The 16,439-nt window shown below is 40.2% G+C and overlaps 1 protein-coding gene across 13 annotated transcripts in view; it reads right to left on the bottom strand.

Moving 5' to 3' along the window:
• Positions 1–16,439, bottom strand: part of syne2a (spectrin repeat containing, nuclear envelope 2a) — an 86,940-nt gene that overhangs the window by 43,475 nt on the left and 27,026 nt on the right. For all 13 annotated transcript variants that reach the window (XM_025898929.1, XM_019345796.2, XM_019345788.2 and 10 more), the window contains 19 exons: positions 16,240–16,376; positions 15,684–15,813; positions 13,490–13,660; positions 11,583–13,400; positions 9,080–9,250; positions 8,032–8,187; positions 7,686–7,927; positions 5,556–7,599; positions 5,118–5,452; positions 4,889–5,033; positions 4,460–4,660; positions 3,986–4,245; positions 3,754–3,904; positions 3,186–3,329; positions 2,952–3,080; positions 1,641–1,823; positions 1,352–1,489; positions 554–739; positions 206–328 (listed from right to left, as the gene is read on the bottom strand). In XM_025898929.1, coding sequence (XP_025754714.1) covers positions 206–328; positions 554–739; positions 1,352–1,489; positions 1,641–1,823; positions 2,952–3,080; positions 3,186–3,329; positions 3,754–3,904; positions 3,986–4,245; positions 4,460–4,660; positions 4,889–5,033; positions 5,118–5,452; positions 5,556–7,599; positions 7,686–7,927; positions 8,032–8,187; positions 9,080–9,250; positions 11,583–13,400; positions 13,490–13,660; positions 15,684–15,813; positions 16,240–16,376 — 6,864 coding nt within the window. The remainder of the gene's footprint in view (positions 1–205; positions 329–553; positions 740–1,351; positions 1,490–1,640; positions 1,824–2,951; positions 3,081–3,185; positions 3,330–3,753; positions 3,905–3,985; positions 4,246–4,459; positions 4,661–4,888; positions 5,034–5,117; positions 5,453–5,555; positions 7,600–7,685; positions 7,928–8,031; positions 8,188–9,079; positions 9,251–11,582; positions 13,401–13,489; positions 13,661–15,683; positions 15,814–16,239; positions 16,377–16,439) is intronic.

The raw sequence follows: 16,439 nt of genomic DNA on the forward strand, positions 1-16,439 counted from the left end.
TTGAGCAATGTAAATACAAGTGTTTTAATTACGCCGATGTCATCTTTTATGTTGTATTTCAATAAATTTACTCCCTTGTAAATTGCTCTCAGTGCCATTCACTGTAGTAATAACAGTAATATTACTATTATTATACCGGTACTACTACTACCACACTAAACTATTTAAAAAACAAATAAATCACTAACTAATTGCATTGCTGTACCTGTCTGTTGTGCAGATGTTCTGTCAGGGATATGTTGGAGTCGTCCATGGAGGATAAAATCGCTCTGATTTTCAGCACATTTTTCTCCACAGTCTTAAGTTCAGCTTCCATGTCCTCCACCACCTGAAATGAAAATTGTCTTAGACATTTAGCTTTGTATGAAAACGGTTGTATATGCCCACCAGTATAACTAATGTTTATGACACTTTCTGCTGTCTGTACTGTAAATGCTTGCAATCTTCAAAAATCTGGCTACAATGCAAGTACAGAAATTCCGCTCAATGTGCCCCAAACTGGAGCATTTGAGATCACTAACAATCCAAAAGTCTGAAGCGTTAACATTCTTACTACAACAGCCTGCAGGAGCTGCTCCAGTGGCCCGAGGATGCTGCCTTGCATTTTGAGGACCTGTTGGTCGTTTTGCTCCAGCCTCTCCTCCTGGGCACTGATGTCACACACCGCAGAGATTTCAGCCAGCACCAACCTGAAATCCTGCAGGTTCCCCCTGATCATCTCAGAGTCATCCAGGACCAGCTGTAGATCAGAACTTTAATTTAGTGTTTGTAGTGTTTTGTTTTTTAGATCAAAATGTTTATCCTTGGACTCTACTAGGGTAGCTTTGCATGATCCTTATTTATCCTGAACTTGACCTTGGTACAGCACTTCAGTTTATCCAATGTCAAAGTCAAATTAAAGTTGTTTCCCACACCTTTAACCTAATAAAGACAGTAGACTGTAAAGTTTCTACTTTTATTTGATTTTAATGTTATGTGACTGTGTTGGATTTTATACACCGGACAGATTTAACTTTTTTAAATTTTGGTCTGCTGATATTTTATGACTTGTATGTGCTGTTTCATTGCCATTGTGAAGCATTTTGTAAAGTTAATTTTGAGAAATAACATATAAGAAATATATACTATATTATTTTACCATAGTACACTATATTATTGTTTGTGAACCATGGAATGGGGATACATTTTAATACAGGTGTTAAATACAGAGGTTTACTGGAGGGCAAGTTTAAAGATTAAAGGTCAATACAATCTATGGATATAAGTAGGAAAAAATGAGACTATAAAGACATGAAGATTACATAAAACAGATATAAACAAAAGAATGAAGTTAGCATGCTTCTTCACTGACCTGCAGGGACTTTGCATGGTTCTGGAGGCTTTTTGCTGTTGTGAATGAGCAGGGAGCACTGAGCCATGACTGGGCCTCACCTAACCAGCGGGTGGCGCTGTGCAGAATATCTTCTAACTCCTGAAGACACTTTGGGATCTAACATAAAGGACGATATATGGAAAATGTACAGAGGAAGCATTCAGTCAAATGGAGTGGTAAGCTAAAATAAATTAAGCATATGTAGCCTACAAATTATTTATATTTAATATATTTATATTGGTGAGCAGTAATAGTAGTGGCACTAAACCTTGCTGAGAAAGGTTGTACGCTGCTCAACCATCTGTGCTGCATCTTGGTAGAGCTGCTGGGGTTGTGTGAGCTGGTCAATAAGAAGCTGGGCTTGATCCGGCTGCTCTTCTGCAAGATCCTGCACCTCGCTCTCCAGGAGCATCAAGCTGCTGTGCCAGGCATCCAGCTCATCCCACAGATGCTGAAGAACAAGACAGTAATGTGGATTAGCATTAGTTCTTAGGAATCTGTAGCTGTTTCATTTGGCTTGAATAAAACATACTGCAAATTGACAAACAGCTAGTGGAGGTCACTCAAAGTGCCTGGAAGTTGAAGAAAATCTGACTTTATCTTAGTCAGCTATGCAACTTGCAACTTTTCAAATGAGATCTGAAGTTAAATAGTTATTCAAATTATAGCATACTGTATACGTAAAGATAAATAATGCAGTGGGAAATTCTGTAAAAGATTATTTAAAAGGCAAATTAAAGGGAAACTTGGAGAGCTGTGAATTAAAAGTTGAATTTCACAGTAAAAGACTGGTTCATCAGGTTCATCGCAACAACAAAACTCCCAAACGCAAGCTAAACAACATAGTGTATGTTGTGCAGTACAGTGAGGAGCGCCTGTAACTTTATAATATAAAGTTACAGGCGTTTAAGTTTAAGTTTAATATACTCCTATATTATAGGAGAAACCAAAACAGCTACTGCACAAATATATGGCACAACACAGAAGAGGCACTTCAAAAAGAGAAGACCCAGCTCTACAACTGCACTGAATGGGTAAAGGTCACTGTTTCGAGGATGCCAAAGACAGATAGTTTGAAAGAGGAGTAAAGGAACGACTATCACTGAACAGAGATGCAATGCAATCCTTAGATCCCTTCCCAGATGCTTCCCCACCCACTCACAACAGGTCACAAAAAAGGGTGGGGGAAGGTCTCACAGTGGTAATGATCCACTTTTTTTTTTTTCCACACTCCACCTTTTTGTGAGTGAGAGGTGATGCATCTTTATAAATTTTAAGAAGTATGGTTGGCTTTTTTTTCAGACTACTACTACTGACCTGGATGACTGTGAACCTACAAAAACACTATAAATGAAAGTGAGCGAGATCACTTTCTGTTCTTTCTTTGCCTCTGCACTAATTTGAATAATTTCAGCTGAGAAGCTTTTGCATAATCTCACTGACAGATGGACACACAAACAGTCAGCACTGAAAATACAGAAAGTTTAAAAAGTTGTTAACAAGAAATAATTAAACAGTGGGTTTATTTATTTTTCATACGTGGACGCACAAGCGAACAGAAAACAAGGAATACACACACCTTCAGGACATTCTGAGCTTCACTGACTGTTGGACTTCTCTGCTCCAGTAATGCTTTCACCTTCTCCATGCCAGAACCCAACTCCAGCACTCTGCTAGCCAGTTTCTTAACGAGGCTGTTCTCTATGAGCTGTGTGACACGCACACAAAGACATTTGCATCAGCGGATTTTAGCTTGAGATCATTTATCTGTCAGCAACAAATCTCAACAGTTTGAAATCATTTTTCTTGTCACCTTCTCTTCTGCGCTCTGCAGAGACACCTGGAGATCCTGTATTTGCTTGCCTATATCCACAGGAACCTCTGTGTATCGGCTCTGCACACTGTCCGTGATGCACTTAAGCTTGGTCTTCTGGGAGGACAACTCCTTTCTGAGCTCCTGTCAGTGTGGAAAGGACAAAAAATACAGGAATCAGACAGAGACTGGGAGTGTGGGTCAGACATTTAATACTCTACTCCCTCTACTCTACTGCACCCCTGATTTTTTACAAATGAGACCAGCTGGACAGATTAGTACTTGAAAAACCAGTTTAAATTCTGTGATTTGCAACTTGACTGTTATATAGCTTGTATTTCTCACTATAATGTGAGCAACTTCAAATCAAACACTCATAAGAAAGTAATATTTCATCATTTATGAATAATGGCGATAATAAAGTTGGACATGTTAAACACTTAAAGGTAATTACTTGTTATTACATGCATATAAGAAGCCATATTATTGTTGTTTTTTAATATCACTATCTATAAAATCTCAAATACCAAGTTTCCAAGGTTATAAGACATTAAAAGACGAAGCCCACCTGTCTTTCGCTTGGATTCAAACATGCTTCCAGTGCCGGAAGAATGAGAAACACGTGTTTCTGAATCTCTCCCATCTCTCCTTGAACTTGTTGTCTTTCTCTCTCCTCAGCCTGGGCTGCAGCTACAACCAGCAGGTTTCGTTCTTTTAAGCTGTGGGGAAAAAAGTATCTTCTCAGCATACTCGACATAAATAAATAATCACTTTTTAAATGTATATTAAAGAAATCCCACCTCCTGACATTATCTTGGATCTTCACCAGCGTTTTGCCTATAGGCCCTGGGGTGATGGAATCCAGGGAACTTGATAAGCTCAGGGCGTGCTCCAGTCGATGCTCCAGGGAGGCCAGGTCCTGCTGCTCCTGCTCCAAACCTGTCTGATGGATCTCAGCCAGGGCGAGAAGCTCCTGTGGATCCTCTCGAGTGAAGTTCACAGTGGTGGGGTCTCGAACCTCCGCCTGAAGTCTGGCTAAAAAGCTGCAGCACTGCTCCATCTAAAGAAAATCGAATTGAAGCATCAATATCTATGGATCACCTTTCTCTGTCTTTTTAATCTCAGAAAACAGTAAAAGTCACTTGACATACTAAGTTCTGGTTAGTGAAAAGCAAAAGTTTCAAAAGAGGTAAAAAATATTAATTCAATTTTCATTTGGCATTTATTTGTTTCTTTTTAAATGTAAGAAAGGGTTTATTAAGATCTAAACTCACGCTTGTAGTAATGTCTTTCCACTCCTCTCCTCTCTGCTCTGTGCGTGCCATCAGGAGGCCAACATCACGATGTAATGATAACCAGTGCCTCCAGAGGGCACCAACCTCACCATCCTTTCCAACCCCACAACCCTGCATTGGACAAACAGCTCTCAGGTCGTCTATCCTCCCAGCAAGACCGAGAAGATCTTCCATCAGAAGCTTTAAAATGTAATGACATAAAGTTAAAATTTAAAATGTCATGAAAGTCAAACAGATAATGAAATATTTTAAGCAGCCAAAGTCAGCTAGACTAGCACTGTCATTCTTAAAGCATTTTTGCAAGCATGGCTAAACGGTTAACAATTCTAAGCTGTCAAAGAGATGAAATGCCAGGTTCAAACAGATCCAATACGTAGACATAATGACATAAAGCTGAATCTAACCTACCTGAGCTCTTCTTTGTTGGGCAACACATTTGTCATATGATGTCACATGTTCTGCAGCACATTCTGAAAGCTTTTCCTTAAACTGTGAAAGATGTTGACAAATGTCTTCGTGGCACTTTTTGTGACTTTGTTGTCTCAGTTCACACCTATGAGAACAAGAAATGTGAAGAAAATACATAAGACTCAAAGGTATAGAGATGTACATTTAGAAATTGAGAACAGCCAAGTACCTTTGCAAGGACTCAAGCCTGAGCTGCGCCTGGGCCTCCAGTATGGCTCTTCCAACCATTAGCTGGCTGAGGATGTTGATGTGGAGCTGCTCAGTCTTTGGGAAGGAAAGGCAGGGTTCATGAGGTACCCGTTCAACAAGGTGGCAAATATGAGAGTGAAAACCTTTTTCAAGCGCTTCTAAAGCCTCTTGGGTCTGTCTTTGCTCCTCAGCACAATCCAAAAACCCTCCAGGAGCTGACAAGAATGTTGCCTCAGCATTGTGTAGGAAGCCTATTGCTCCTTGAGCAGCCCAGTGATAATCTTTCAAGGATTCTCTAGCTTGTGATAGCATGACCTGTTGAACAGACGTTACACAATAAAGAAGAGTTTTTGAAAACACCCAAACATGAACCCAAAATATGAAATACATATTAAATATATAAATAATTTAAGCTTACCATCTGCGAGTGACATTCTTGCATGACTGAATCTCGAAGTGAATATAGTTCCTTGTAGTTCCTCAGGTCAGTTTTTTCTTTCTGTCCCAGATTTTCCAAAACTCGCATCCCAGACTCCATATTTCGCCAAATGACCCAGTATCGTTGTAGTGCAATATCTATGGCTGTTTCTTCTGGACTGACTGGTTCGGCTCCTTCCAGCTCAACTCTTGTGCTTTCTAAGAGCTCTATATAAGCAGGAAGCTCTGAGTCAAACTGTAAACCTAGCAGGAGCTGAGCTTCTAGGTTTTTGATATCATCTGTGACAAGAGTCTCCCAAGACTCCAAAGTATCAACTATATGATGAATCATTTCCCTCTCTGAATGAAGAACAGATGGGTGCAACTCCTGAGCTATAACCTCCAATTGATCTGCTGCTTCTTGACTTTGTGTTTTGACTAAAGGAATCTCAACGAGGACTGTTTGGCATAGTCTAAACCTCTCATCCACACCGAGTGCTTTGTTTTTGGCATTCTGGATTTGCTCTTTGACAATATCTTTAGATTCCTCCATTTGTGTCTTTAGGTGCAGATATTTTTCTTGTTCAAAGGCATTTATGCTAAGAGCTTTGAACCGGTCTTCCAGTTCCCCAATAAAACACAGAAAGGAGCTTCGCTTGCCCTCCAGGCAATGCTGAAGCTCCTGGATTTGACATTGATGCTCCATTAGTATGTGTTTCCATTGCGCAATCACTGAAAGGGTTTCTTGGGTCAAAGGAATCTTCAGCTGCTCTAGATCAGCAGAAATTTGCTTTAAACTAGCCTGAATGGAAGATAACTCTTCATCTGAAGTAGTGCGCTCATGAATCAGCTCCTTTAATTCCCAGCTGGTGGCTTTCTCATGAGCTAGCAATCCATCTAATTCTGTCCAAAGGCCTGAAAGTCTGTTGACAAGATAGCGGCTCTCTGCTGGACTCAACCCTATGGCTATTTTCCTGCAACTTTCTGACATCACTTCCACCAGTTCTAGCTGGCTCTCTATATCCACTGTGGCTAATTCATGACTTTTCAGGTCGTTCTCTAGCTTTTTGAGGTCCGCTTTTGAAATATTCTCAACATGAGTGCAGAGGTTTCTTTTAGCATGTGTTTCTGCTAACCAGGCATCCATGCTAGCAAGCTCGCATAACAGTTTCTCTCTCTGTTTAAGATCTTTTTCCATGGTGTCAAGAACAAGATCCAAACTGTCAGCAATAGCTTCATAAAGGTCTTCTACTGTCCTCAACACTTGGTCACTTTCTTCATTTTCCATATTAGAGGCTAACTCTTTCATCTCGTCAACTTGTACTCTCAACTTGGACTGTCTAGACAAAATATCAGTCTGAAATTTCCTCATTTCGACAATCTGAATACCAGCCTCCTCTGGGAAAAGAGCTAACTTTTTCCCAATAGAGATATGATTTTCTGCCTGCTTAGCCCATACAATCAAGTCTCGTAGCTGTTTGTTGATCTTAGTTTGAGAACTGTCACCACAGCTAAGTGTGAAAGAATCAAGTTTCTTTTTGGTGACACCAAGCAAGGAAGCCAATTCCTGAAGACTATGCTCGATTTCATCTTTCTCCTTCTGACCTAGAGAAAAATTGTTGAGAGCATCTGACTGGGACTGTAAATGTAGGTAAAGCTGGTTATACAGTTTTAGGTCTGTGGTCAGACAAACAAATTCCACTTGTTTGTCACTTTTGCTGTCAAGGTTTTGACAGTCGGATTTCTGGAGATCTTCAAGTTTGGCTTTTAGCTGTTCGGCTTCTTTCAAAAGAAGGGAGGACTGACAGGTGGAGTTGGAGGCATGCCTCAGAGCTCTTTTGATACTTCCTTTTAGAAGCCGCCATTCTTCCTGAACATTTCCAAGCTGACCAAGAAGAGCACCTGAACTTTCAGCGTCACTCAAGTGCACTGACAACTGGCTACTTAAGCGTAGCAAACCTTCCATCATAGCTTTCTTTTGTTCCATTGTTTGCAGGAGCACCTGGAGCTTTTCAGCCTGTAGTGCACTGCTTCCCAAAGAGTGTCTGATGAAATCCAGAACAAAAAAACAACAATTAGTTAACAGTATCAAACGTCAAGTGCACAAAATCCAGCTCACAAGTTTACTCACAAGCTTGTTTTTTCCTTCTCGGCGGCTATAACCTCCAGAAAAGCTCTGGTGAGCTTCATCTGTTTGTGGTACTGTTTGACCTGCTCCAGTTGTGCTGCTTTGACCTGCACTGTGGCAGAAGCATCTAGCAGTGCTGCGCTCCATTGGCCTGCAGCACTGTTTAAGGCACTTGGTTCACAAGCCTTAGAGGTACTTGAGTTTTTTAAAGTAGCAACTTGTTCCTGCACAGTGTGCTGGTACTCCTGCAGTAGACAGATTAGACACTCATAGATATTTGTGCATTTTTTAATTTTAACAAATCTGCATCTTCTTGCAAGAAAGACATAAATACAATTAGAGTGTATACCTTTGCTTCCTCCAGTTGTTTGGCCATAGCTATGACACTGAGTTGGGCTGGTTGATATCGACATGCGAGAATCTTTTGAACAGTTCGTACCAACTGAATCTGTTGTTCACCAGGAGAAGACTTCAGATACCAATTTAAATCTATATGTGGTGTTCTCTAAAAAAAAGAGCAATACAAGAGTTAAAAGACACAAAAAAACTGATGTAAAATATTTATTACTAAAGTATCAAGTCCTAAAGCTTCGTATCACATAAACATTATGCTACAGAAAGTAATGTAAGTGAAAAAATAATATAAAATAGCTACATTTAAGTAATCCAGAATTGTTTACCACTTTATACAGCTAGGAAAAATGGACTGAAGAATTATGTTTAAATAACATGTACTGAAAGGACATAGCTGTAATAACAAATAGGGCAGTGAAACCAAGAAAACCAATTAACTATGTGTATATATTGTAAAGACAGCAAATACAAACATTCAATATAAATTATCCTAGAGCTCTAGTTTAGTCTGGTTAGTTTACTCTATTATAACATTTATAACTTTTACCAGGGATCTTTGATGAATTATCATTGTCAATTTATAAACTATTTCAGCTTTCCATGAACAAACACTCAAACTAGGACGATGGAAGCCAAAAAACAAAATCCAACAGCTGTATATTGTGTGCAATTAGACTTCCTAACTACAAACAGGAAATCATTGTATCTCATAGATACTTCCTGTCAGTAGCATCAAGGGAACCCAGAGGCATCAATTAAAAAACTGCCTTTCTTATCTGCTCACTGTCCCATGCACTTGCTATTTTTAGACACATGCATCTGTACTGAAAATCAAACAGAAAAAGTAAAAAATATATAGATGCATTTTATATTTCTTTACTATCTTGCTATGTATTATTTGCTACTGCAGATTTATGAGATTTATGACATAAACAATAAACAGTAAAGCTCACTTAACTTTAATTCCCGCAGTCCTAATGCTTCGTTCTGACTTTTACAAGTAATGCAGTATATTATTATAATTAAAACTGGTTGATACTCACATTTATTATGTTACTTCTTTCCACCACATTCTGGATATCAGAAAAAATATCCTGCATGGTGTGCTTTTCTTTGCCGGAGTTTGCCGGTCCACCCGGTGTCTCTTTAGAACCCAGATCAGCCGGTGAACCCGGGGCCGTCCTCTCAGGCTCCATGCTCTCTGGGATCTGACGCTGAAGACACAGAAGACAGGGGTGGTGTCACATTTTAGCTTTCTTCTTCCCACATGTTTGTCTGCGCATAATGACAGAACTTCCTGTTCTCTCCCTGCTCCACCAGTGCTAAATATTATTACGTTTGACGGTAGCCCAGTGAGTCAGTACAGTTAACACAAGAATGTGCCTGAGAAATAAGCAGTCGGCCCTGGGGGACAAGGGCTCCTTTTATGCTCTCCTTCTAACTTCTTTTAGGAAATAAATGATTTGTTATAGCTTGGCTAGACAAGAAAACAAACACTAAAACAAGGCATGGGATGCTAGGTTACAAACGGGGAGGTGCTTTTTTAAAATATCTTGGGCATGACTAAGGTGTATGCTGGCAGGAGGGTGGAGCTGAACGATGATATGAAAACATGCTGCAAGTTTTATGTTTCTAGAACAAAAGATAATTTTTTACACTCAAACACAAGCTTGCCTGAAAGGCAAATTTTTATATTAACATTAATGTTCTTCAATCAAATGGTGCACAACCAGCAATGAGTGGTTGTAAATGTTTTCTGTATGACTTTATCAGTCTCTTGCATCATTTCAGAGGAATTCTACTCCACTCTCCTTTACAGCACTGCCTGAGGTTTCCAGTCATTCATTTATGCACAGCTCTCTTTAGGTCTTTTTGTTGTAGATTGGCTGCTGTGCTTGCGATCATTGTTCTGTTGCATAGAGAAATTGTGGCCAGGCTTTAGCTGTTAGACAGATGGCCTCATATTTGGCTCTAGAATACCTTTATTTACCAAAGACTTCATGGTTGACTGAAAGAATGCAAGTTGCCCAGGTCCTTTGGCTGTGAGACAAACCCAAATCATCAGTGCTTGACAAATGATATGAGTTATTTGACAAATAACTACTGGTATGTGGTGCTGTGCATTATAGCCAAACATCTCTTGGTCTCATCAGTCCAAAGGACATTGTTCCAGAGGTCTTGTGGTTTGTTCAGATGCAGCTTTATAAACTTAAGCCAAGCCATTTCTCCTGGCATCATTTCCAAACAAGCCATACTTGTTCAGTCATTTTTCTAATGTTATGTGATGAACTTCAAAAATCTAACATGGTAAATAGACTGGTTCTTAATTAGCGCTTTTCTATTCTACCTGAGCACATGTCTCATTCACACAAGCCCTTTTTTCTACGCTTAAGTCTCTATCTAATATTCAAACTCCAATGAATGCATCAGAGAACAACTTGGATTTAGTGTCTTGCCCTAGGATGTTTTATTTGTCCTTTTAATTCATATGAAAACATTACGCGTGTACTTAGTTTTTCACAGAATTGCAGTCCTGTGAAAGTTATGGCAAGGTCAGATGGTCAGTGTGCTTGCGTAATAATCTGGGAACTTTGTAACTGACTGTTCTATTAAAAATGCTATAATTATGCAGATAATGAAAACATCGAGATGTCTTGAAAATATTATTCCAAGCCTGGTGTCAGTTTCATTTACACCTTTTTTCACCCTCTTGTCTCTCGTATCTAATGTCTTATCTCCTTTTGGAGCTGCTGCAAGCAGGGCACAGGCATGCAGCTGATATCACAAGAAAATCCCTCAAATCTTGTGGAGGCTTGCAAATGTGTGTACTTTTGCATGCTGTATTGCATTAGTTTGTGTGAGAGTCAGTTTATTCTTTTCACTGTGGATTTCCCATAAGAAGTATGAAGGGATTTAAGCAAAATGGTGGCATCTGAATGGGAAAGTGTGAAAAGAAAAAATATATTTAAAGAACACAAATTCCCACTAAATTTAGGACAAAATTTTTGATAACTTCACAGTTGCAAAATGTCAGAAACACAGCTTCTCTCTCCCACACACATATTCTCTAGCTTTAAGGTAACATAGGGAAATAATGGTTTTTAAATGTCAAACAAGCTTCATGTAATTTTAGAAAGAAGGTACAGTTGAGTCACCTAGAAAGTCTGGGTTATTCATCATCAGGAAGTTCAAATGCAAATTAACACTTTTTATGGAAAGTTCCAGAGACTGTCAGCTTACAGATGACAGCATTAAGCAGCTCTGAATTTATTTACAGGTATTTGCAGTCAGTGACACCTTTTAACTACAAACAGGGGGTCTTTCCAGCCACCTGCTGGTTTACCACCTGCTATGCCAGAATTACAGCATCGAACCAAATTACCACTGATGATGATAAATGGAAAAAAATGTAGAAAAACATAATGGCTTTTAATGCCTGTCTGTTAGAATATTTTTTTTGTCGATTGCTTCTTAGACATATTAAGTCCTGAAAGAGCAGAACTGTGAGGAAAAATCCAGTCAGTAAAATTTTCAAATGGCACCTACCTGTTCCTGTGTTACTCCCATGTCCTCTAGTGCTGCAGGCAACTTCCCCTCATTTTTGTCTTTTGGCAGCGAAGCAATGCCTCGTTTTACTGGCAATTCTGAACCTTTGCATTCTGTGCTTTCAAATTCATTTGCTTCCTTTGTGTTTTCTCCTTTTGGCACCTCCTCACATGCTGTTTCTGTGTTACATACAGTGTTATCAGGAGTCACTTGTTTCTTGCCAGAAGCAGATATATGTGTGCCATTTAAGGCCTCCCCACTTTCCACAGAATCATCCACTGTCCTCTCTGTTTGCTCCCCAGAGTCACAGAAATCTGTTGTCTCCTCTGATTTGACATCTGGAAATGTTGTTTCTGCTGCCTGTGCACCAGCGTGCTGACATTCAGCAACAGGGCAACATGATTTAGAGGATTTCGACACCTCGTTAAGCTTTAAACCATGGGTTTTGTGGTTTTCTCTGCGTGGTAATTTGGCACTTGAACAGTTTGCTTCTTCCAAAACTCTATTCACTAACACCGAGGGGTTTGATTCAGGACTTGCACAAGAGTTTGGGAAGGCAGTCGCATCTGATCCAGCACTAATTGATGTGGTAAAGAGCCCTGACTTATTCTGAGGAAATGCTCTGCTGGAAACCTCTGCAGGCCTAGCATTAGAAAACTGTTTCTCCTGTGAATATCCGAGTAAATCAGGGCTGTTGGCTTTTTCACGTTTCTGCATGTTGAATGGTTGCGGCTCGATGTCTAACACTATGGTAAATACCTTTGCCGGGCTACTTTTGACACATTTAGAGAAATTCTCCTTTTCTTGCACATCGGCGACTGCCTTACAAGTCTCTGATTGTGCTTCAAATGTGCACTGTTGCAACACTTTGTCTGATTCCTGACTGTTTGATGTCATAAAGACTTCAGTTTTCATCTCTGGGAATCCTGTCCCTGAATATTCTGTGTTTTTTTCATCCGAGAACCCGGCTTCCTGGGAGCATAAACCAGAATTTTCCCTTTGCTGCACGTCCTGTCGGTCCATGTCCAATACAACAGTGAACACTTTCTTTGTGGCGATACCAGCGTCCTTACGGTGTTTCCACTGAGCATTTGTATTTGCCTTGAATGTCTCTAATTGTGCTTCTAGATGATTAGACACAGTATGTTCAGAGGCAGTAATGGGGAGGTTGTCTGGCTTTGTTGGTGGTGATTCTATCAAGGATGTGACACAGCGTGCTGAATCGATTGCTTTAATATTGTCTGTACCTACAGCTGAGAATTCTGAGACAGAGGTGAAGGTGGTGTCACTCTGCAATGGTGTGTTTTCTTCCTGAGCTATTAAGCTTTCGTTGAGCGTAGGATGTGAGTCTGGCACTAATGGCCCTGTGTCATTTCCAGAAAGTGCCCTGAGTGCGCTATTATCTTTTGACCCAAGATAAGACTTCAAGTGTAATTCTTGTGGTGTTAAATGGCGAGATTCTAGCTGGGTCTTTAAAACATTGGGAGTTTCTGAACATGTGGCTAAGGCATCATCTTCGGTTTTTACCATGCCTGCTTGTTCTTGTTTTGTGGCATCAGCTTCCATATTTGAACCTCCTGATGCTTCTGTATGAAGTTTGGTGCCTTTGGTTTGAATTTTGTTGTCATTCTGATTAGTTTCAGAGTTTTCCTGGCTGTGTGGTGCACAAGAGAAAGGCGAAGCAGTAAGACCCACTGCTGTAGTTTTATCACTTGATGCCAAATGAGGTGCTCCACTTTCATTTCTTAGACTGTCTTGTTCACTTCTGCTTGGCAAATCTTTGTTTTCCAGTTGCACATCGCCATGAACACGAATGACCTTTGAAATAAACAATATTAAAAACAATAATGATGTTATGGCCATAAATTCACCAAACTGTACATTTCTATGACAAGGGAGACACTCACCAGGTGTTTAGACTGGGTTTCAAGTGCAGATTGGCTTTCAGTGAGTGCACCTGAAGCATTTTTCTCCAATTCCTGTGCCACATTTGTTCCCAGGCAATTAAGAAGAAAATCTTGCTCTGAGAGTACGTTATAAAGTGCTTGTTGAAGCTGCAAACCTTCATCCAGAGCTCCCTGTGACAGCACAGACAGATACACAAGCTAAAAAAAAGACTTTACAGGGTAACAGAAACCATACACTGCAAAAACATCTGGTTTAATCAAGATTCGTATCTTATCTAACTGTAAACTCTTATTGATCCTGATTGTTTTGTTTTTGGTCAACCACACGGTTTGAGGTCACAGTGTGCCTTTTAAGACTGCTTAACCTCACCACAGGAGATCTCACTCACTGAAATTTTGCTTCTGTGTCAACAACAAGTGACAAGTCAAGGTGTTTTTTTCCACCTGAATTACTTTACCAGTATGCTTATCCCCTAGTCCATATGACAGAATATGTATTGATCCAGTTCAGTTATAATACACTATCATTTAAGGAGACACTTTACTGATGCTAGAGAAATGAAAGATGACATGAAATATCAATTATGACAGGTGCACTGTAAATACACAGCAGGGAGAATACAGCAGCTTCAATACAGTGGTCAAACAGCCCGACCATATCCTGTTATAATACAGCTGTTAAAGTGTCTGTATTGTGCTGCAGGGAGATTTGCTGAAATGGAGAGTGCAGAAAACTGTTCGTTTAGACAAACATAACATTTATACAGAAATATTCATGTGTTTTTCACATTCTTCACCATGCATGACTCTCTAAATACAAGAGGGTACATATGTGGCAAAGAAGGCGTGTTAACACATATAGGTTCTATACATATACATATTTGACCAAGGGCAGACACTGATGTTGGATGAGAAGCCCTGGCTGCCGTCTCTGCTCTAATTCATCGCAAACATGTTCTATCGGGTTGAAGTCATGATTCTGTACAGGCCAGTTCTTCCATTTCAAACTTGCTCATCCATGTCTTTATGGACCTTGTAGACATGTTGGAACAGGAAGGGCTCATCCCCAAACTGTTCCCACAAAGTTGGGAGCATGAAATTGCCCAAAATATCTTGGTATTCTTAAGTAGTAAGAGTTCCTGGGGCGTAATGGGGCGATCGTGCCTCAAGAGTTGGCAGTTCGTCTTATAATCGGAAGGTTGCCGGTTCGAGCCCCGGCTCCGACAGTCTCGGGTGTTGTGTCCTTGGGCAAGACACTTCACCCGTTGCCTACTGGTGGTGGTCAGAGGGCCTGGTGGCGCCAGTGTCCGGCAGCCTCGCCTCTGTCAGTGCGCCCCAGGGTGGCTGTGGCTACAATGTAGCTTACCATCACCAGTGTGTGAATGGGTGGATGACTGAATGTGTAAAACGGATCCTGGATCCTTAGGGACTAGTAAAGCGCTATACAAATACAGGCCATTCCTTTCATTGGAACTAAGAAGCCGAGCCCAACTCCTGAAAAATAACTCCACACCACAATCCTATGTCCACCAGTCCCCCTCTCAGTGGCGGCATGTTTTACACCACTGCACCTGACCCTTTGCATTGTGCTTGGTGATGTAAGGCTCGGATGTTCTTTAGCTAATCCAAAGGCCACATGAAGTTTAAAGGTCTTTAGGATTGACTCTGCAGAAAGCTAGCGATCTCTGCGCACTATGCAGCATCTGCTGATTTCGCTCGAGGATATTACGTGTCCTACTACTTTGTGGATGAGTTGTTGTCATTCCCAATCACTTCCTCTTTGCTACACCACTACCAGATAACTGGAATATTTAGTATTGTGGAAATTTCAAGACTATACATGTTGCATTCTATCACAGTCCCACGCTGAAATTTACTGAGCTCCTGAGAGCAAACCATTCTTTTACAAATGTTTGTAGAAGCAATCTGCATGCCTTGGTGCATGATTTTATATACCTTTAGCCATGGAAGTGATTGGAACACCTGAATGCAATGATTTGGATGGGTGAGTGAATACTTTTGGTAATTCACTCAGGCATTCATTTGCAGATTTTAAAAAACAAATGACAGACAACAAAAGATTTAACTGTGCATATGAGCCAATGCTTACATTTGTTTTCAAACTTTTGTTTATTAATTCATAAATTAATTAATTCCATGTATCAGAAGACATACTGAACATGCTGAGCTTTACCTGGCTATGTGTTGATGGTTCATCTTGTACACTTTGGCTCCACTCTTGCATCTGGTTGGTGAGCTCTCTCACTCTGTTTGCAGTGTTTTCTGCAAAATCCTGCTTCTTTTGCAAAAAAACAGACCTGAGGCTGGAGCCAGACCACAAGCAGTGAATGAGCCATACAGTATTTAGAACAAGTGCATTTTCAAAATAACCCTCATATTCCCTCACATATTCAGAGGATGTGTAAACCCTCATATATCTCACTGCAACAATACTGATGATGAACGAAGTCATGTTCACCATCAACCCAAGTTACATTCTGCTGCAAATTATGCAAGTTTCACACAAGTCTTTTCTTGTTATCTTTTGGTAAGCCCCTTTAATTGTTTTCTTGATACTAAATTAATATCTTCATCTTCATTTTACTTTAAGAGTAGTCTTAAAGTCCCCAGAAATTTCTAAAAGTCAAAGTTAACAAACCATTTCTCACAATTAGCACTGCATATTCATTTGATAAGATGTATAAATACAGGAATGGTTAATTGTTCCATTTCAGAATGAGGTAAAGCACCTGCCAAGGTCTTCAGAAATGGCACTGACGGTCAAAATGATATCTGCAGGAAGGGCTTCCTGTGTGCTGGTCGACTCGCTGGTCCTCTGCAGGTCTTCAGCTCTTGCTGCCAGCTCTGTCAGCCTGCTATCACAGCTCTGAGAGACACACAAGTCCTTCTGTGTAAATATTGTGAGCTGTCTTTTTCCCATTTGTATTTT

This window comes from Oreochromis niloticus, linkage group LG15 (assembly GCF_001858045.2).
Source record: "Oreochromis niloticus isolate F11D_XX linkage group LG15, O_niloticus_UMD_NMBU, whole genome shotgun sequence".
In the NCBI taxonomy this organism is placed as follows: Eukaryota; Metazoa; Chordata; class Actinopteri; order Cichliformes; family Cichlidae; genus Oreochromis; species Oreochromis niloticus.